Source organism: Bombina bombina, chromosome 7 (genome assembly GCF_027579735.1).
Source record: "Bombina bombina isolate aBomBom1 chromosome 7, aBomBom1.pri, whole genome shotgun sequence".
NCBI classification, from domain to species: Eukaryota; Metazoa; Chordata; class Amphibia; order Anura; family Bombinatoridae; genus Bombina; species Bombina bombina.
In genome coordinates, this window is record NC_069505.1 from 517,170,691 (window position 1) to 517,193,778 (window position 23,088).

General features: G+C 41.3%; 1 protein-coding gene across 1 annotated transcript in view; it reads right to left on the reverse strand.

The window, feature by feature from the left end:
* Nucleotides 1-23,088, reverse strand: part of PLD3 (phospholipase D family member 3) — a 166,011-nt gene that overhangs the window by 17,707 nt on the left and 125,216 nt on the right. The window contains exons 10-11 of the mRNA XM_053721761.1: nt 1,753-1,918; nt 947-1,046 (exon numbers count right to left, since the gene is read on the reverse strand). Of these exons, the coding sequence (XP_053577736.1) occupies nt 947-1,046; nt 1,753-1,918 (266 nt within the window). The remainder of the gene's footprint in view (nt 1-946; nt 1,047-1,752; nt 1,919-23,088) is intronic.

A 23,088-nucleotide genomic window follows, 5' to 3' on the forward strand; every position in this document is an offset into this window, starting at 1 on the left:
ACCGGACACACCAATGTTGGAGAAATTAGTGTTGGAATCGGCTCCATCTGTATGAAAAACACAGCCCGCATCCTAACCGGAGCTTGCACTTATTGAGCCACAAAAAGTTTCTCCCCAGCACAGTTCACAGTGCCCTGTCAAACTGCCTGATAATATTAACCCTTTAATCACAGGGTAAAATTAAATGTCCCTTCATTTTCATAAGCAACATTTAGCTGCAGAAGTGCCAATATTCCCTTCAAGAAAATAAATATGGCATTTATCTTAAAGCATCTGACCGGCAGCAGGTCAGCTTACCTGGTTTGAGAGGCTCCCATACCTCACATGGACCTGCGGAAAAACAAAGAATCTGAGTAAGCTTACTCAGGCTTTCTGAATAGGGCAGCACATTCTTGAGAAAGCGCAGTGAGGATTGTACCTCACAAGTTCCCAAGTGCTCAAAAGCCACCACTGCCCTACTGAAGAGACTGACATGGACTACGGCTAGACCCCAGAAAAAGATCAGAGCAAACTGGGGGTTGTGGGTAAGGAGAGATACTTAACAGTGTCACTGTGGTACTCTTTGCCTCCTCCGACTGGCCAGGAGTGATATTCCCAACAGTAATTGATGATCCGTGGACTCACCGTGTCATTAGAAAGAAACTATAAGACTTTTTGGGCATGCACACAATCACTTGAAAACCGACTTCACAATTAATGATATATATATATATATATATATAGATATATATATATATATATATATATATATATACATACACACACATACACACATATATATATATATATATATACACATACATACATACACACACACACATATACATACATACGCACACACACATACATATACACACACACACACTCCCTTCTTTCTGTACATTCATTTGTGCAGTTACAAATCATGAAGGGTGAGGAAAGGACATCATTTTGTCGCACATCTTACCTATATATGCCACCCGGTCAGTCACCATATACTTGTTGTGGTTCACCCTAGCAAACGGGATCTTTTTTTGTTCAGGTGTTGCTGGGACTACAAATATTTTCTAGAAAAAAAAAAAAAAAAAAAAGTCTTAGGCCACACATTACAAAACCCTTCAAGTTTTCTGCAATTAAACTTAAATTAACATTAAAATCAAAAAACTAAAAATTGGGTGCTTCAGTTTAGCAACTTTACTTCAATTGTCAAAAACAATTTTCCAATTTACTTCTGTTATCAAATTTGCTTAATTCTATTGAGATCTTTTGTTGAAAGAACAGCAATGCACTACTGGCTAGCTGAACACACCTGGTAAGCCAATTACAAGAGGCATATATGTGCAGTTACCAATCATTAGCTCCCAGTAGTTCATTGCTGCTCCTGAGACTACCTACAGTAGGCGTCGTATACCAAGAGATCTAAGCAAATAAATTAAAAAAAAAAAAAAAAAATGCCTTGGGCACCAGAAAAAAACATAAGGTGATTTTAAGAAAACATTAAAAACTATTACACCTGTGAGGATTAGATTTAGCAATAGTTTTATTTGAGTTACATTTATAAATAACAGATAATGTTATAAGATTGCAAAGTATTACAGTGCCCTTACACAGCTACTTCATGCCACCTGATTGGCAACATTTTCTGTGGAGAACGTTGTTGTGCAACACTCATATTGTGAGATTGGACAAGGTAAAATAAATAATTGTGAGGACATTAGATTTGCTAAACACAATAACAAAATATAACCAGTTTATTTTAGACAAGGATTTTACCACTTCGATGTTGTAGTGACTCTTAGTGCTGTTGAGAGCGGCCAGAGATGTGAGGAATGGGAACATCGCAGGGTTGGAGTTTTTCCAGCAGCTAATCAGAAGTCTGACATTTATCCGCTTTTCGTAGACAGCTTTACGTAGATGATCATCAATTTCAGGCCAGAATCTATTGAAAAAAACAAAATACACATACACACGCACATTATAATATATTTATAAATATAAATAAATATGTTGATGTATTTTTTTTTATTTAAAAATGTTTAATAAGTTAAAATAATATAGAACTTAAATTTTAAAAGAATTAAAATGTTTATATATTATCAGGGCATTTCAGTCAGAAAAAAAATGTATACAATATTTTTTTGTGATCTTAGACAAAGGTTTCAAATAGAATTAAATTAGATGATAGAAGGAAATTGGACAAATGTTATTAAGCACCATCCTTTCCATGTTGAGCACCTCTCTTTTCTGTTTTTAGTCTCCCTAAGTGTAATGGGGCAACCAGATGTGGACCACTTGCTCACTGTGCCTAGAGGGATATAGTTGCACCACCGCTGATGAGGCCAATATAGGCCAAAACATACGTCTGGGGTTAGCCATTCAAATCCTTTGTTAAGATAAGAATTGCCTGGTATTTCGGGGCTGGACTGTCCTTTGGGATGGGGTCAAACTGATATGCTACAGGAAAATTATTCTTCTGTGGAAAGCACAGATTGAGCAGAAAGAGGCTGCACCCTGGGTAGGGACCATCTCATAGGGTGGGCTATTAAGCACCATCTGATCCCAGTTTGAGCTCCTCTTTTTTCTGTTTTTAGTAGCCCCCTCCCACCTCACAGATTACCTTTGTCTAATGTATATCCAAGTAGTGAGGTTCAAAAGTAATAAGAGCCGAAATGGAAAATGGAAATGGAGCCTAAATTAAAATTAAATCCACAACCTAAAAGAAGAAAATCTGTTATAATAAACTGGAAAAGAAAAAAAAAAAAAGGCATAAATCACTAAAAACTGACTAGCTGCCTGAAGGACCTTTCTACCAAATGTTACTTCAGAGGAAGCAAAAACATAAAAATTGTAAAATTTTGTAAAGGTATGCAAAGAAGTCAATGTGGCTGCTTTGCAAATGTGAAGCCTCAATCTTGAAAACCCAAGAAGTGGCAACTGACCTAGTAGAATAAGCCATAATCGGCTTTGGCAGAGGTTTACCCGCCTCCAAAAAAAAACTTGTTAATCAAAAATTTCAATCAAGAAGCTAAAAATAACAACAGGGGTCTTCTGACATTTCCTAGGGCCAGAAAAAGGAACAGACTAGAAGTTTGTCTGAAAACCTTAGTAGTATTAACCTAATATTTCAATGCTCTAAAAACATTAAAAAAAAATGCAAATATCTTTCAGAAGCATTGGCAGATAAATCCTTATTTAAGCCATCCTGTAAAAATGGAAGAATCCGAGGGATTCTAAAAAATTTCAGGAAAATTATGATCTCATATATCATTGTAATTTTTCAAAAAAAATTGTGACAACTTTTCCTAAAGACAAGTTTTCTGAGAAACCTTTAAGTCTCAGAGCTAAGCGTTCAATTGCCATGCCATAAAGTTTTAGAGACTAAAGATCCAATTGTAAACAAAGGACCTTGTGACAAAAGGTCTGACCACAGAGGAAGAGGTCAAGGCAGATAACTGTACATTTGAACCAGATTCGCATGCCAAATCCTGTAATGCCCCGCAAGGGCAATCAGGATTACAAATGACTTTTCTAGTCTTAACTTGAAAATCACTCAGGATAAAGGAACCAGAGGAGAAAACAGATAAGCAGGTTAAAAACATAATTTATATAAGAACTTAACTTATAAATTCATTTCTTTCATGGTGGCAAGAGTCCACAAGCTAGTTACTGATGGGATATACATTCCTACCAGGAGGGGGCAAAGTTTCTCAAACCTCAAATGCCTATAAATACACCTTGCACCTCACTCATACCTCAGTTTAATGTATAGACAAGTTAGTGAGGTGTATAAGGAGTAAAAGCATAAAAAAGAGGAACAGGATAAATAATGTGCTTCACACAAAAAAAAAATCATAACCCCCAAAAAATGGGTGGGTCTTGTGGACTCTCGCCACCATGAAAGAAATTAATTTATCAGGTAAATTCTTACATAAATTATGCTTTCTTTCATATAGGTGGCTAGAGTACACAAGCTGATGGGATATAATGGAGTAACAATAGAGGGAGGGATACAATAAAAACGTCTATTTCCGCTGAGAAATTAAAAATAATTATTTTTCTTAAAAATAAAAAACGCTACTTAAATAATAGGCACTATAATCAAACCGAGACAGCTGCATGAAGAACCTTTCTACCAAAAGCTGCTTACGAAGAAGCAAAAACATAAAAATGGTAACATTTTGTAAAAGGTATGCAAAGAAGACCAAGTGGTTGCTTTGCAGATTTGATCAACTGAAGCTTCATTCTTGAAAGCCCAAGATGTGGCAACTGATCTTGTAGAATGGGCTGCTATTCTCTGAGGCAGAGACTGGACCGCCTCCAAATAAGCTTTGTGAATCAGAAGTTTCAACCAAGATGCCAAAGAAATAGAGGCTTTCTGGCCTTATCTAGAACCAGAAAAAATGTCAACTAGACTAGAAGTCTTTCTGAAATCTTTAGTAGCTTCAACATAATATTTCAAAGCTCTTACCACATCCAAAGAATGTAAATATCTTTCAAGAGTATTCTTAGGATTAGGACACAAGGAAGGAACAATAATTTCCCTATTAATGTTGTTAGAATTCACAACTTTAGGCAAAAATTTAAACAAAGTCCTCAAAACAGCTTTATCTTGATGAAAAATCAGATGAGGAGACTCGCAAGGGAGAGCAGACAATTCAGAAACATTTTTAGCAGAAGAGATAGCCAAGAAAGTAGTTTAATGTCCAAAGAATGCATAGGCTCAAAAGGAGGACCCTGCAAAGTCTTTAATACCAAATTTAGACTCCAAGGAGGAGAAATAGATTTAATAACAGGTTGATAGGAGTCAAAGCCTGAACGAAACAGTCAATATCAGGAAGATTAGCAATCTTTCTGTGAAATAAAACAGAAAGAGCAGAGATTTGTCCTTTCAAAGTATTGGAAGACAAACCTCTATCCAAACCATCCTGAAGAAACTGAAGAATCCTAGGAATTCTAAAATAATGCCAGGGATAATCATGAGTGGAACACCAAGAGATATAGGTTTCCAAACCTTGATATACATTTTCCTTGAAACAGGCTTACAAGCTGTATCATAGTGTTAGTCCTTAGTCATAGAGGTTTCTCTGACTCAGTGATTAAGCGTTTAATTTCCATGCCTTCAAATTTAGAGATTTGAGATCCGGATGGAAAAACAGACCTTGAGACAGAAGGTCAGGTCTTAGAAGAAGTGACCAAGGTTGGCAACTGGACATTCGGACAAGGACCGCATACCAGAACCTGTGAGGCCATGCTGCTGCTAACACATATGATTGTTCCATTATGATCTTTAAGATCACTCTTGGAAGAAGAACTAGAGGTGGAAAAATGTAAGCAGGTTGATAAAACCAGGGTACTGCTAGAGCATTCATCCTTTCCGCCTGAGGATCTCTGGACCTGGAGAGGTATCTGGAAAGTTTCTTGTTTAGACGAGAGGCCATCAGATCTATGTCTGGAAGACCCCACATCTGCACAATCTGATAGAATACATCTGGATGGAGAGACCACTCCCCCGGATGTAGAGATTGAAGGATGAGAAAATCCGCTTCTCAATTGTCTACACCTGGGATATGAATCTCAGTGATTAGACAAGAGTTGGATTCCACACAAGAAAGTATTAGAGATACTTCCTTCATTGCTAGGGCACTGCGAGTCCCCCTTGATGATTGACATATGCCACTGTTGTGACATTGTCGGTTTGAAAACAAATATATGGTTCTATCTTTAATAGAGGCAAAGCCTGAAGAGCTCTGAAAATAGCACAGAGTTCTAAGATATTGATTGGTAACCTCACCTCTCGAGGATTATAAACCCCTTGTGCTGTCAGAGACCCTCAGACAGCTCCCAACCTGTGAGACGTGCATCTGTTGTGATCACAGTCCAGGTAGGCGGCATTGCAAAAGCATTTCACCATTTAGCGATGTTGGGCAGACATGATCCACTGCAGTGGATCATGTCCACCAGACAGTTAATAAATCGTCCCCTTTGGGTTGTCTACTAAATATATATACATACACTGTATATAGTTTTAATAGGTAAATATAAAAAAGGCTCTATTTCTGTTTAAATGAAGTGATAGCAAAAATGCTAAAAATACTCTGGTCTTTTGGGGAAGTTTTAGTCTGAAATGCCCAGCACTTTAAGGGGGTAAACATTGGGTGTTTCTAAACTCAGGACAAAATTTAGAAACTATTCAGCATGGGTGTTTTTTGGTGGTTGTAGATTTTGGGGATTAAAGTTAGAAAAAAATATTTTTTTAAAATCTTTTCATCATATTTTATTAAAAATGTTATAGTAAATTAGATGATATAATGAAAATAACGGTATCTTTAGAAAGTCCATTTAATGGCGAGAAAAACTGTATATAATATGTGTGGGTACAGTAAATGAGTAAGAGGAAAATTACAGCTAAACACAAACACCGCAGAAAATGTAAAAATAGCCCTGGCTCTTAACGGTAAAAAAAAATGAAAAAATGGTCTGGTCACTAAAGGAACACAAGGTATTGGAGCATATGTGTGTATGCTACTGAAATAGTAGTTTTGGAGGTGGGAACCAACTTCTTATCCTGTTTGGACATGTTCCAATGAGCATTAGGTCCCCAGAGTAAACCATAGGAACCTTGCTGTGAACGGAGGAGTCCGTTGTATTTTTTTGTTTGTTTTGTTTTTTTGGGAAAGACAATAATCTAGACTTTAGACACCATATAAGCATTCCAGGATGTAAGCCACAGGGCTCTCCTGGTAAGAATAGCTACAGACATGCTTTGACATAGATTTTTATCGTATCAAATACAGCATCACAAATAAAAGAATTTGTATATTCTGAAGCGAGCTTAATAGTTATAACTAACAGCGTTATCAGAAAAAACTGTTCTAATAGACTGGACAACTGGAAATTAGAAGCAGTAGCTACATCAGTAATATAAATAGTTGGTCTAGGAATTTAACCAGTATGTAGAAAAAAAGGATACACCTTTTAAACCTTGCAAAAGGATTAAACAGACACACCTGGTTTCAATTATTCCTTAGCAATCAAGTCAGACAGCATTTAGGTACAGGGAAAATCTCAGGGAGATTAACAACAGTTTAGCATTAGAATACTTAGGATTCTTTTAACCCCTAAAGTGACTAAGAACTCTTTAAAAAAAGAACAATGTGTTCAAATTAAAATAAACTAGAATAATGTATCAGGTTACTACAGCAGATGAGGGATCCTTGAAGATACCACAGTATCCCTTGGATCAGGGTACATATCACTTAGAAGGGAAAAAAATTAACTGACTTTATACACTCGTTTTGCATCAACCTGTAATAAATAGAGGTGTATTAGTACCCAAAGAAATATTATATTGGTCAGTATACATTTAACAAATCTAAACATGAGTCACATAAATGAGCTGAAGAAAGTACTTTAGTTGATTTATAATAAGCACACTTAAATAATGGTAGACAAGTGTTCAGGAGACTCAGTTTCTAGGGTAAGTTTAGGGACAGATTTTTCTGCTCCTTATAGCATAAGCAAAGCTATAAGCACTAAAAAAACACCCTTAAGAAAGCTTTTGAGGAAAGAAAAAATGTATACTCCCTTTAAATAGCTTAAAGGGAGAGTTTACTCAAAAACAATTCTCCCCTATAATTTGTTCCCAATGATCCACTTTACCTGCTGGAGTGTATTAAATCGTTTACAAGTATTTCCTTTACCATTATATTGGCATTTGAAATAGTTTATTTAGCCTGTGGTATCCCCATCCATCTTGAAGATTTTTGGCCTTGAGGCCAAGCTGTGTAAACAAAGCCAGTAGAAGAAATTACACTCCCAGTAGGTTATAGAAGAGATAAGGTAATACAATGTTAATTTTCCATGTTCTCTCCAAGTACTGATCTGTTTAAAGAAGCATTTATATGTACACAATGTGATAAAGTAATGAGATCTGATTATACCTACAAGCTTAACCCATGTTATTAGGTTGTGGCTTCAAAACACATCAGCTAATTCATATACACAAATAAGCCTTTAAAAAGCAAATTTCATCTGATAAAAAAAGTTATTGGAAACGCATTAAGGTAAAAATGTTATAGTATACTGTCCCTTTAACAGATATAGATAATGCAGGTACATAGTTCAGTATAGTTTTTTAAAACCAACTTTGTGAATGCACAATCAAGGTGCACGTAGCTGAATTCAATTCAAGGGCAATTAATTTGCCAATTTAGGGAAAACAAGTGTGTCAGGCTAAGACCCCTGGCTATGCTGTACTTGTGTCAGAGTACCTTCTAATAGCCCGTGGGCTGTGTCTGTGCTGTGGTAAGGGGCTTACAAGTTGCACCCCTCCACCAGCTTACCAGTCACCAAAATACAGCAGTATCCAGTGAAGAGACCATCCAGTGCTTATACAAATACGGCAGAGGATATCTGAGGAAATACCGTTATCTCATAGGAGGAGGCTGAGGGACATCTCCCCGCAAAGCCTGAGGGTAGTTATGGCTGAAATCCCTAGGGAGATAGTTTGCACATAACCGGCTAATACTATTTCCCTGTAACATTCAGCTTGCTGGAAGTCTCTGTCTTCTTTGTGTCCCAGGGAAAAAGGATCTCACATTGATCTGAGCAAACAAGGTGGGAGGGAATTTAATCTTGTGTGGGCTCTTGGCCTACTAGTGGCGGGAATTATATCCCACATGTTATGGATTCTATGGACTATCATCATTATAGGAAAGAAAGTCATTTTTGATCATTACATTTTTTTAAAAAATATGAAAAAATAGTTAAGATTTCAGAATAAGTTTGGATTTTGGAATTCCAGATTTGGGGATGTGTGTACCTGTATAAACCTTTTTTTGAAGTGAGCTTAAAGGGACAGTCTAGTCAAAATTAAACTTTCATGATTCAGATAGAGCATGCAATTTTAAGCAACTTTCTAATTTACTTCTATTATAAAAAAAATGTCGTTCTCTTGGTATCTTTATTTGAAAAAGCAAGAATGTAAGCTTAGGAGCCAGCAAATGGGCCGGCTTCTAAGCTTACATTCTTGCTTTTTCAAATAAAGAGAACAAAGAAAAAATGAAAATAGGAGTAAATTAGAAAGTTGCTTAAAATTGCTGCTCTATTAGAATTATGAAAGTTCTAATTTTGACTAGACTATCTCTTTAAAACGTGCATGGCTGTGTAGATTGCTCACTGACTGACTAATATGAATAATTCTCTTTTTGTTTTGTTTGTTTTTTTGTTAATAGAGATTGTGACATGTCTTACAAGCTTAAAAAATCCTCAGTACAGGAACATATATTTAAAAAACAAAAAGGGATCTATTTATATTTGGATGGAACAAATAAAAACAAAAAACAAACAAAACCTTCTGTAGCCCTTTAAAGGGATAGAAAGGTCAAAACTGAAATGTGCATGGGTGCATTTCAATGTAAAATAGAAACATTTTTGCAATATACTTCCAGTAGCAAAAATGCTTCTAGTAAAATGTATTACTGTTTTTTTTGCGTCATACGCACATATCCTGTGAGGGCCCGTGCACCAGTATTCAAACACCACACTTTCTCAGAGAGTCAGTGGTGGCATGTATGACACAAATTACTTCTTCACATAAACAATACACACCATCTTCACTTCACTAAGGTTTAATACAAAAATAAAATAACTTTTACTAGAAGTATATTGAAAAAATGCTATTATTCCAAATGGAAATGTATTTATGCACATTTAAATTTTGACCTTTCTATCCCATTAAGCATCTAAAATCTTAAAGGGCAATCTAGACGAGCCGTCACATGTGTTCAAAAACAGAATTTATGTTTACCTGATAAATTACTTTCTCCAACGGTGTGTCCGGTCCACGGCGTCATCCTTACTTGTGGGATATTCTCTTCCCCAACAGGAAATGGCAAAGAGCCCAGCAAAGCTGGTCACATGATCCCTCCTAGGCTCCGCCTACCCCAGTCATTCGACCGACGTAAAGGAGGAATATTTGCATAGGAGAAACCATATGTTACCGTGGTGACTGTAGTTAAAGAAAATAAATTATCAGACCTGATTAAAAAAACCAGGGCGGGCCGTGGACCGGACACACCGTTGGAGAAAGTAATTTATCAGGTAAACATAAATTCTGTTTTCTCCAACATAGGTGTGTCCGGTCCACGGCGTCATCCTTACTTGTGGGAACCAATACCAAAGCTTTAGGACACGGATGAAGGGAGGGAGCAAATCAGGTCACCTAAATGGAAGGCACCACGGCTTGCAAAACCTTTCTCCCAAAAATAGCCTCAGAAGAAGCAAAAGTATCAAATTTGTAAAATTTAGAAAAAGTGTGCAGTGAAGACCAAGTCGCTGCCTTACATATCTGATCAACAGAAGCCTCGTTCTTGAAGGCCCATGTGGAAGCCACAGCCCTAGTGGAGTGAGCTGTGATTCTTACAGGAGGCTGCCGTCCGGCAGTCTCATAAGCCAATCGGATAATGCTTTTAATCCAGAAGGAGAGAGAGGTAGAAGTTGCTTTTTGACCTCTCCGTTTACCAGAATAAACAACAAACAAAGCCAAAGTTTGTCTGAAAACCTTAGTAGCTGCTAAGTAAAATTTGAGAGCACGAACTACATCCAAGTTGTGCAACAAACGTTCCTTCTTTGAAACTGGATTAGGACACAAAGAAGGCACAACTATCTCCTGGTTAATGTCTTTGTTAGAAACAACTCTTGGAAGAAAACCAGGTTTAGTACGCAAAACCACCTTATCTGCATGGAACACCAGATAAGGAGAAGAACACTGCAGAGCAGATAATTCTGAAACTCTTCTAGCAGAAGAAATTGCAACCAAAAACAAAACTTTCCAAGATAATAACTTAATATCAACGGAATGTAAGGGTTCAAACGGAACCCCCTGAAGAACTGAAAGAACTAGGTTGAGACTCCAAGGAGGAGTCAAAATTTTGTAAACAGGCTTGATTCTAACCAGAGCCCGAACAAAGGCTAGAACATCTGGCACAGCTGCCAGCTTTTTGTGAAGTAACACAGACAAGGCAGAAATCTGTCCCATCAAGGAACTTGCAGATAATCCTTTTTCCAATCCTTCTCGAAGGAAGGATAGACTCTTAGGAATCTTAACCTTGTCCCAAGGGAATCCTGCAGATTCACACCAACAGATATACCAAATTATGTGGTAATTTTCTGGTTACAGGCTTTCAGGCCTGAACAAGAGTATTAATAACAGAATCTGAGAACCCTCGCTTTGATAAGATCAAGCGTTCAATCTCCAAGCAGTCAGCTGGAGTGGGTCGAACGGACCTAGAACAAGAAGGTCTCGTCTCAAAGGTAGCTTCCATGGTGGAGCCGATGACATATTCACCAGATCTGTATACCAAGTCCTGCGTGGCCACGCAGGAGCTATCAAAATCACCGACGCCCTCTCCTGATTGATCCTGGCTACCAGCCTGGGGATGAGAGGAAACGGCGGGAACACATAAGCTAGTTTGAAGGTCCAAGGTGCTACTAGTGCATCCACTAGAGCCGCCTTGGGATCCCTGGATCTGTACCCGTAGTAAGGAACTCTGAAGTTCTGACGAGAGGCCATCAGATCCATGTCTGGAATGCCCCACGGTTGAGTGACTTGGGCAAAGATTTCCGGATGGAGTTCCCACTCCCCCGGATGCAATGTCTGACGACTCAGAAAATCCGCTTCCCAATTTTCCACTCCTGGGATGTGGATAGCAGACAGGTGGCAGGAGTGAGACTCCGCCCATAGAATGATTTTGGTCACTTCGTCCATCGCTAGGGAACTCCTTGTTCCCCCCTGATGGTTGATGTATGAACTTGGCCCTCGCTAGCTGAGGCCAAGCTTTGAGAGCATTGAATATCGCTCTCAGTTCCAGAATATTTATCGGTAGAAGAGATTCTACCCGAGACAAAAGACCCTGAGCTTTCAGGGATCCCCAGACCGCGCCCCAGCCCATCAGACTGGCGTCGGTCGTGACAATGACCCACTCTGGTCTGCGGAAGGTCATCCCTTGTGACAGGTTGTCCAGGGACAGCCACCAACGGAATGAGTCTCTGGTCCTCTGATTTACTTGTATCTTCGGAGATAAGTCTGAATAATCCCCATTCCACTGACTGAGCAGGAACAGTTGTAATGGTCTTAGATGAATGCGCACAAAAGGAACTATGTCCATTGCCGCTACCATCAAACCTATCACTTCCATGCACTGCGCTATGGAAGGAAGAGGAACGGAATGAAGTATCCGACAAGAGTCTAGAAGTTTTGTTTTTCTGGCTTCTGTCAGAAAAATCCTCATTTCTAAGGAGTCTATTATAGTTCCCAAGAAGGGAACCCTCGTTGACGGAGATAGAGAACTCTTTTCCACGTTCACTTTCCATCCGTGAGATCTGAGAAAGGCCAGGACAATGTCCGTGTGAGCCTTTACTTGAGGAAGGGACGACGCACGAATCAGAATGTCGTCCAAGTAAGGTACTACAGCAATGCCCCTTGGTCTTAGCACCGCCAGAAGGGACCCTAGTACCTATGAGAAAATCCTAGGAGCAGTGGCTAATCCGAAAGAAAACGCCACGAACTGGAAATGCTTGTCCAGGAATTCAAACCTTAGGAACCGATGATGTTCCTTGTGGATAGGAATATGTAGATACGCATCCTTGAAATCCACCTTGGTCATGAATTGACCTTCCTGGATGGAAGGAAGAAGTGTTCGAATGGTTTCCATCTTGAACGATGGAACCTTGAGAAACTTGTTCAAGATCTTGAGATCTAAGATTGGTCTGAACGTTCCCTCTTTTTTGGGAACTATGAACAGATTGGAGTAGAACCCCATCCCTTGTTCTCCTAATGGAACAGGATGAATCACTCCCATTTTTAGCAGGTCTTCTACCCAATGTAAGAATGCCTGTCTTCTTATGTGGTCTGAAGACAACTGAGACCTGTGGAACCTCCCCCTTGGAGGAAGCCCCTTGAACTCCAGAGAATAACCTTGGGAGACTATTTCTAGCGCCCAAGGGTCCAGAACATCTCTTGCCCCAGCCTGAGCGAAGAGAGAGAGTCTGCCCCCCACCAGATCCGGTCCCGGATCGGGGGCCCGCATTTCATGCTGTCTTGGTAGCAGTGGCAGGTTTCCTGGCCTGCTTTCCTTTGTTCCAGCCTTGCATAGGTCTCCAGGCTGGATTGGCTTGAGAAGTATTACCTTCCTGCTTAGAGGACGTAGCCCTTGGGGCTGATCCGTTTCTGCGAAAGGGACGAAACTTAGGTTTATTTTTGGTCTTGAAAAGACCTATCCTGAGGAAGGGCGTGGCCCTTGCCCCCAGTGATATCAGAGATAATCTCTTTCAAGTCAGGGCCAAAGAGTGTTTTCCCCTTGAAAGGAATGTCAAGCAATTTGTTCTTGGAAGACGCATCCGCTGCCCAAGATTTTAACCAAAGCGCTCTGCGCCACAATAGCAAACCCAGAATTTTTTCGCCGCTAACCTAGCCAATTGCAAGGTGGCGTCTAGGGTGAAAGAATTAGCCAATTTAAGAGCACGAATTCTGTCCATAATCTCCTCATAAGAAGAAGAATTACTAATAATCGCCTTTCCTAGCTCAAACTAGAAACACGCGGCTGCAGTGACAGGGACAATGCATGCAATTGGTTGTAGAAGGGAACCTTGCTGAACAAACATCTTTAGCAGACCTTCTAATTTTTTATCCATAGGATCTTGGAAAGCACAACTATCTTCTATGGGTATAGTGGCGCGCTTGTGTAGAGTAGAAACCGCCCCCTCGACCTTGGGGACTGTCTGCCATCAGTCCTTTCTGGTGTCGACTATAGGAAAACAATTTTATAAATATGGGGGGAGGTACTAAAGGTATACCGGGCCTGTCCCATTCTGTACTAACAATGTACGCCACCCGCTTGGATATAGGAAAAGCTTCGGGGGGCCCCGGGGCCTCTAAGAACTTTTCCATTTTACATAGTGGTTCTGGAATGACCAGATAATCACAATCATCCAAATTGGATAACACCTCCTTAAGCAGAGCGCGGAGATGTTCCAACTTAAATTTAAAAGTAATCACATCAGGTTCAGCTTGTTGAGAAATGTTTCCTGAATCTGAAATTTCTCCCTCAGACAAAACCTCCCTGGCCCCCTCAGACTGGTGTAGGGGCCCTTCAGAAACCATATCATCAGCGCTCTCATGCTCTACAGAATTTTCTAAAACAGAGCAGTCGCGCTTTCACTGATAAGTGGGCATATTGGCTAAAATGTTTTTGATAGAATTATCCATTACAGCCGTTAAATGTTGCATAGTAAGGAGTATTGGCGCACTAGATGTACTAGGGGCCTCCTGTATGGGCAAGACTGGTGTAGACGAAGGAGGGGATGATGCAGTACCATGCTTACTCCCCTCACTTGAGGAATCATCTTGGGCATCATTTTTACTAAATTTTTTTATGACATAAAATACATATAGTTAAATGAGAAGGAACCTTGGTTTCCCCACAGTCAGAACACAATCTATCTGGTAGTTCAGACATGTTAAACAGGCATAAACTTGATAACAAAGCACAAAAAACGTTTTAAAATAAAACCGTTACTGTCACTTTAAATTTTAAACTAAACACACTTTATTACTGCAATTGCGAAAAAGTATGAAGGAATTGTTCAAAATTCACCAAAATTTCACCACAGTGTCTTAAAGCCTTAAAAGTATTGCACACCAAATTTGGAAGCTTTAACCCTTAAAATAACGGAACCGGAGCCGTTTTTATATTTAACCCCTTTACAGTCCCTGGAATCTGCTTTGCTGAGACCCAACCAAGCCCAAAGGGGAATACGATACCAAATGATGCCTTCAGAAAGACCTTTCTATGTATCAGAGCTCCACACACATGCAGCTGCATGCCATGCTGTCCTCAAAAACAAGTGCGCCATACCGGCGCGAAAATGAGACTCTGCCTATGCTTTGGGAAAGCCCCTAAAGAATAAGGTGTCTAAAACAGTGCCTGCCGATATTATTATATCAAAATACCCAGATAAAATGATTCCTCAAGGCTAAATATGTGTTAATAATCAATCGATTTAGCCCAGAAAAAGTCTACAGTTTAAATAAGCCCTTGTGAAGCCCTTATTTACAATCGTAATAAACATGGCTTACCGGATCCCATAGGGAAAATGACAGCTTCCAGCATTACATCGTCTTGTTAGAATGTGTCATACCTCAAGCAGCAAGGGACTGCAAACTGTTCCCCCAACTGAAGTTAATTGCTCTCAACAGTCCTGTGTGGAACAGCCATGGATTTTAGTTACGGTTGCTAAAATCATTTTCCTCATACAAACAGAATTCTTCATCTCTTTTCTGTTTCTGAGTAAATAGTACGTACCAGCACTATTTGAAAATAACAAACTCTTGATTGAATAATGAAAAACTACAGTTAAACACTAAAAAACTCTAAGCCATCTCCGTGGAGATGTTGCCTGTACAACGGCAAAGAGAATGACTGGGGTAGGCGGAGCCTAGGAGGGATCATGTGACCAGCTTTGCTGGGCTCTTTGCCATTTCCTGTTGGGGAAGAGAATATCCCACAAGTAAGGATGACGCCGTGGACCGGACACACCTATGTTGGAGAAATCTAGGAGCCAGAAACTTTTGGCTTTTTCTACTGTGTGTATCATTTATTATACACATACACACACACACACACTATATTATAACACTATATTATAACACAACATAAAGTTGAATTTCACAGATGAAAGGCCTAAAAACTTAAATCATTCTTACCGGATAATTTTCTTTTCTTCTGACGGGAGAGGCCACAGCTGCATTCATTACTTTTGGGAAATACAGAACCAGGAGGCGGCAAAGACACCCCAGCCAAAGGCTTAAATACCTCCCCTACTTCCCTCATCCCCCAGTCATTCTGCCGAGGGAACAAGGAACAGTAGGAGAAATATTAGGGTGAAAAAGGTGCCAGAAGAACAAATAAAATATAAGGCCGCCCCATAGAATGAAAACGGGCTGGGAGCTGTGGCCTCTTCCCGTCAGAAGAAAAGAAAATTATCTGGTAAGCATAATTTAAGTTTTTCTTCTTAAACAGGGAAAGGCCACAGCTGCATTCGTTACTTTTGGCAAAACAATACCCAAGCTATAGAGGACACAATGCAAAACGGAAGGGAAAAAAGAGAGGCGGACCCTAATCTGAAGGCACCACAGCCTGCAAAACCTTTCTCCTGAAGGCTGCTTCAGAAGCAAAAAACATTAAACTTGTGAAGTCTAGAAAACAGTATGTAAGAAGGAACAGGTAGCCGCCTTACAAATCTGATCCATAGAGGCCTCAGTCTTGAAGGCCCAAGAGGAAACCACTGCTCCCTTAGATGAGCCGTAATCCTCAGAGGAGGCTTATGTCCCACTGTCTCAATGCTAAACGGAGGACACTCCTCAGCCAAAAAAGAAAAGTAAGTCGAAGAAGCCCTCCCGGAAACAAACAGAGAAAGAAGTTTGTCGAAAGATAGGACTTCAAGGCACAAACCACATCCAGAAATACGTTGAAAACGTTCCTTCGACGAAAGAGGACATAAGAAAGGAACCACAATCTCTTGATTGATGTTGCGAATTGACACAACCTTAGTAAGAAAACCTAACTTGGTTCGTAGAACAGCCTCATCAGCATGGAAATCCAGATAAGGAGGGACGCATTGCAAGGCAGCAATCACAGATACTCTGCGCGCAGAAAAGGAACCTTCCAAGACAATAATTTAATGTCTACTTCATGCATAGACTCCAACGGAGCCCATGCAAAACCTAAAGAACAAGATTTAAACTCCAAGGAGAAGCAATAGATCTAAACACAGGTCTGATCCTAGCAGAGCCTTAACAAGTGACTGCGCATCAGGAAGCTCAGCGAACCTCTTGTGCAGTAACACAGACAGGGAAGAAATCTGTCCCCTCAGGGGACTTGCAGAAAGCCCTCCTCTAGTTCATCCTGGAGAACAGAATAAGTAGGTCCTCCACACCTTATGATGGATGCGACGAGCAACCAGCTACGAGCGTGAATGAGAGTAAAAATAACACTCTAAAAAAAACCTCTCTTGGCTAGGACTAAGCGTTCAATCTCCACGCAGTCAGCCTCAGAGATCTAGACATAGATGAACAAAGAGACCTTGGTCAGCAGATCCCTGCAACAAAGTAACTTCCACGGAGGAGATAACATCCCCATTAATCTGCAAACCATATCCTTTGCGGCCAAGATGGAGCAATCAGTATCACTGATGCCTGCTTGATTCGAGACACTACACTAGGAAGTAGTGGTAACGGCCTGAAAAGATAAATTAGATTAAACCTCCAAGGCCCCGCTAATGCATCTGTTAACTTCGAATGAGGATTCCTGTACCTCGACCCATATCTGGGTAACTTGGTAATGAGACGTCATAAGATCTTCCTCTTGCAAATTTCTGCAAATACTCGGGATGGAGACACCAATCCCCAGGATTAAAGTATTGTCTGCTGAGGAAATCCGCTTCCTAGTTGTTCACACCCAAAATGTGGATTGCTGACAGCGAACAAATGTGGGTCTCCGCCCACTCCAGAATCCAGGATACTTACCTCATAGCTAGGGAGCTTCTCCCCTCCCCCCCCCGATGGTTGATGTAAGTCACCAAGGATATATTGTCTGATTAGAATCTGATAAACTGGGATGAACCCAGCAGAGGCCAAGCCTTCAGAGCATTGTATATTGCCTGAAGATCGAAAATGCAATCGGGAAGGAGCTTTTCCTCCTGAGTCCATAGGCCCTGTGCCTTCCTGGCACCCCAAACAGCTCCCCATCCTGACAGACTCGCAACCGTAGTAACAAACACCCAGGATGGTCTTGAGACGGACGTCCCTTGGGACAAGTGATCCGGACAAAAACACCAAGAGAGCGATTCTCTCGATCGGTTGAGACAGATCCAAATGATCGCTTTTCCACTGCTTCAGCATGCACAGTTGCAACAGTCTAAGGTGAAACCTGGCAAAGGAAATTATGTCCAAGCTGGACACCATGAGACCAATCACCTCCATACACCGAGCCACAGATGGCCTTAAGGAGGTCCGGAGGGCAAGGGCATGTTGAAGCTAGCTCGCAACGTCTCTGGTCTGTTAGAAATATTCTCATGTCTATGGAGTCTATTATAGTACCCGAGAAATCTACCCTGGTACTTGATACAAGAGAACTCTCTAGATTTATCTTCCATCCATGGGATCGAAGACGACGGAGGAGAGATTCCGAATGGTCCACTCTTCGAAAAATTTCTTGGAGTAGTAGCTAGACCAAACGGAAGATCAATAAACTGGAAGTGCTGGTCCAGGAACGCAAACCTTAGGAACTGGAAGTGGTCCTTGAGGATTGGTACGTGAAGGGAGCATCCTTCAGATCTATCGTGGTCATGAACTGCCCTTCTCAAACGAGGGAAAGAATGGACCTATTGTCTCCCTCTTGAACGAGGGGACATTTAAAAACCTGTTTAAGCACTTTAGGTACAAATCGGACAGAAGTTCCCTCCTTCTTTGGGACCACGAAAAGGTTTGAATAGTATCCCAAACCTCTCACTGCAATAGGCACCGGAACAATAACTCCTAAGAATCCCGTACGCACCCCAGAAAGGCTTGAGACATGAGAGAGAGGAGGAATCTGCCCTTGGGTGGCTGAGACATGAAACCTATCTTGTAACCCTGAGCTATGACCTCCAGGACCCATGGATCCTGCACTTCCCTGAACCAAGAGACTGAAAAGGGTGACAGTCTGCAACCTACACGATCCAGAAGAGGACAGGGGACCGCCCATTCATGTCGACAGACTTGGCAGGCTTCTTGCTCTGCTTGGGTTAATTCCAGGACTGAGCCGGCTTTCAAGAGCTCTAGGTTTGCTCAGGCTTAGCGGAGGACTGCTGACATGGGCTTTATCAGAACGAAAAGGACGAAAATTGTCCCTTAGACTAGTTCATATTCTCTTGCGGTAGGAGGGCACCCTTGCCCCCTATGACCTTGGAGATAATCGAGTCCAGGCCCGGACCAAACAAAATCATTCCTTTAAAGGGGAGGGAAAGAAGTCTAGACTTAGAAGTCATATCCACAGACCATAACTTCAGGCACAGCCCGACGGGCCTGAACAGAAAAAGCTGAAGCCTTAGCATTCAGGCGAATAATCTGCCTAATAGCATCACAGATAAAAGAATTAGCATCCCTCAAGGTCGTAAATCTTTCCCAAGTAAAGTCGAGGGGACCCGCCACCCTGATCAAGTCCTATAAGGTAGTTTCTCCAGCAACCGCGGCAACAGCCGCCTCTGGTTGAAACATCTTTCTTAACATAGTTTCCATCCTTTATCCATGGGCTCTTTAAACGAAGAGCTATCCTCAAGCGGGATAGTAATACGTATAGAAAGTGTGAAGATAGTGCCAACCCTTTTAGGGACGGAACCTGACAACTCCATTGAGAGTCCAGGACCGGGAACAATTTGTTAAAGGGAGAAGAGGGGAACAAGGAATCCAGTCCTGTCCCATTCATTCTTAATAAATGTTCGCCATCTAACAGGAGCAGGGAAGGATAAGGTACCACCCTGTCCTCAAACTCCAATTTAGGAATCAAAGGTTCATCAGGCAATTTGGCCTCTGGAACCTCTGAATTCGCCACAAACTTCCTTTAGAAGAAAGCGCAAATTCCTAAAACTAAAGTCTGGTTCCTCCGCAGCCGGAGGTTTAGAGGCAGCAGACTCTGACCCAGAATGTTCATACTCTGAAGTCTCAGAAAGAAAAAAAAACTTCATCTTCAGATAACCCTATCAGTAAAATCCAATAAATTATCTGACATACTCTGGGAAGGAGTGCAATATGTAACCTTTCGCTTGTGCTTAGCAGGGCGAGGTAAAGCATTAAAGGCCGCAGACACCGCCGTCTGAACAACGCAGTAACGTCTAGTGAAAAAATGTCCCCCTCCATATGGAAAATCAGCAATGCTACAGGAAACTGCATATGTAGATAGATAAGAATGTAGGGTACACACCTCACTGGACGAAATCTCCTCAGAGGCGGACAGCTCAGTGGTAACAAACATGTTTGAAATTATCACATTATCAAGGCATATGGAACATAATTGAGGGGGCGGAACTAAGGCCTCCTAACAATATAAACAGGAATAACTCTTTAGGAATAGAGGAAGTGGCCTCTAAGTAACAGAATCCTCCATCGCTAGTGCAATAACCGGAGAACTATAGAAATAAAACATCTTATTTTATTAAAAAAAATTGCACCTTAATATATCCCAATGGCTGGGGCACTCACCACCTCCCATGACCCAGACAGTACAGAGATTTAGGACTCCTCTCTGATAGACACCCGGTCAGGAAGAGGGAAAGAATCACATTGTGCACAATGCAGGAGCGTCCCTGTTATGAGAAAAAGCATGCAAAGCTTGTAAGCTGCATGGCTCTAAAAGTGAAAGTGAAACCTGTATATTCCGTAACAGCCTATGAGCCCATAACATCTCACACAAAAAAAAACAGCAAAAAACATAATTTATGCTTACCTGATAAATTTATTTCTCTTGTAGTGTAGTCAGTCCACGGGTCATCCATTACTTATGGAATATATCTCTTCCTAACAGGAAGCTGCAAGAGGATCACCCAAGCAGAGCTGCTATATAGCTCTTCCCCTCACATGTCATATTCAGTCATTCGACCAAAGCAGACGAGAAAGGAGAAACCATAGGGTGCAGTGGTGACTGGAGTTTAATTAAAATTTAGATCTGCCTTAAAAGACAGGGTGGGCCGTGGACTGACTACACTACAAGAGAAATAAATTTATCAGGTAAGCATAAATTATGTTTTCTCTTGTTAAGTGTAGTCAGTCCACGGGTCATCCATTACTTATGGAATACCAATACCAAAGCTAAAGTACACGGATGAAGGGAGGGACAAGGCAGGAACATTAAACAGAAGGAACCACTGCCTGAAGTACCTTTCTCCCAAAAATAGCCTCCGAAGAAGCAAAAGTGTCAAATTTGTAAAATTTTGAAAAGGTGTGAAGCGAAGACCAAGTCGCAGCCTTGCAAATCTGTTCAACAGAGGCCTCATTTTTAAAGGCCCAGGTGGAAGCCACAGCTCTAGTAGAATTAGCTGTAATCCTTTCAGGAGGCTGCTGTCCAGCAGTCTCATAGGCCAAACGTATTATGCTACGAAGCCAAAAAGAGAGAGAGGTAGCCGAAGCCTTTTGACCTCTTCTCTGTCCAGAGTAAACGACAAACAGGGAAGAAGTTTGACGAAAATCTTTAGTTGCCTGCAAATAGAACTTCAGGGCACGGACTACGTCCAGATTATGCAAAAGTCGTTCCTTCTTTGAAGAAGGGTTAGGACACAGTGATGGGACAACAATCTCTTGATTGATATTCCTTTTAGTAACTACCTTAGGTAAGAACCCAGGTTTAGTACGCAGAACTACCTTGTCTGAATGAAAAATCAGATAAGGAGAATCACAATGTAAGGCAGATAACTCAGAGACTCTTCGAGCCGAGGAAATAGCCATCAAAAACAAAACCTTCCAGGATAACAGCTTGATATCAATGGAATGAAGGGGTTCAAATGGAACGCCTTGAAGAACATTAAGAACTAAGTTTAAGCTCCACGGCGGAGCAACAGTCTTAAACACAGGCTTAATCCTAGTTAAAGCCTGACAGAAAGCCTGAACGTCTGGAACTTCAGCCAGACGTTTGTGTAGAAGAATAGACAGAGCAGAAATCTGTCCCTTTAACGAACTAGCAGATAAGCCCTTTTCTAAACCCTCTTGTAGAAAGGACAATATCCTAGGAATCCTAACCTTACTCCATGAGTAACTCATGGATTCGCACCAATATAAATATTTACGCCATATCTTATGGTAAATTTTTCTGGTAACAGGCTTCCTAGCCTCTATTAAGGTATCAATAACCGACTCCGAGAAGCCACGCTTTGATAGAATCAAGCGTTCAATCTCCATGCAGTCAGCCTCAGAGAAATTAGATTTGGATGGTTGAAAGGACCCTGAATTAGAAGGTCCTGTCTCAGAGGCAGAGACCACGGTGGACAGGACGACATGTCCACTAGGTCTGCATACCAGGTCCTGCGTGGCCACGCAGGCACTATCAGAATCACCGAAGCTCTCTCCTGTTTGATCTTGGCAATCAAACGAGGAAGCATCGGGAATGGTGGAAACACATAAGCCATGTTGAAGACCCAAGGGGCTGTCAGAGCATCTATCAGCACCGCTCCCGGGTCCCTGGACCTGGATCCGTAACAAGGAAAATTGGCGTTCTGGCGAGACACCATGAGATCCAGATCTGGTTTGCCCCAACGATGAATCAGTTGAGCAAAGACCTCCGGATGAAGTTCCCACTCCCCCGGATGAAAAGTCTGGCGACTTAGAAAATCCGCCTCCCAGTTCTCCACGCCTGGGATGTAAATCGCTGACAGGTGGCAAGAGTGAGACTCTGCCCAGCGAATTATCTTTGAGACTTCCAACATCGCTAGGGAACTTCTGGTTCCCCCTTGATGGTTGATGTAAGCCACAGTCGTGATGTTGTCCGACTGAAATCTGATGAACCTCAGAGTTGCTAACTGAGGCCAAGCTAGGAGAGCATTGAATATTGCTCTTAATTCCAGAATATTTATTGGGAGGAGTTTCTCCTCCTGAGTCCATAATCCCTGAGCTTTCAGGGAGTTCCAGACTGCGCCCCAGCCTAGAAGGCTGGCGTCTGTTGTTACAATCGTCCAATCTGGCCTGCGAAAGGTCATCCCCTTGGACAGATGTGGCCGAGAAAGCCACCATAGAAGAGAATCTCTGGTCTCTTGATCCAGATTTAGTAGGGGGGACAAATCTGAGTAATCCCCGTTCCACTGACTTAGCATGCACAATTGCAGCGGTCTGAGATGCAGGCGCGCAAATGGTACTATGTCCATTGCTGCTACCATTAAGCCGATTACTTCCATGCACTGAGCTACTGACGGGTGTGGAATGGAATGAAGGAAACGGCAAGCATTTAGAAGTTTTGATAACCTGGCCTCTGTCAGGTAAATTTTCATCTCTACAGAATCTATAAGAGTCCCTAGAAAGGGAACTCTTGT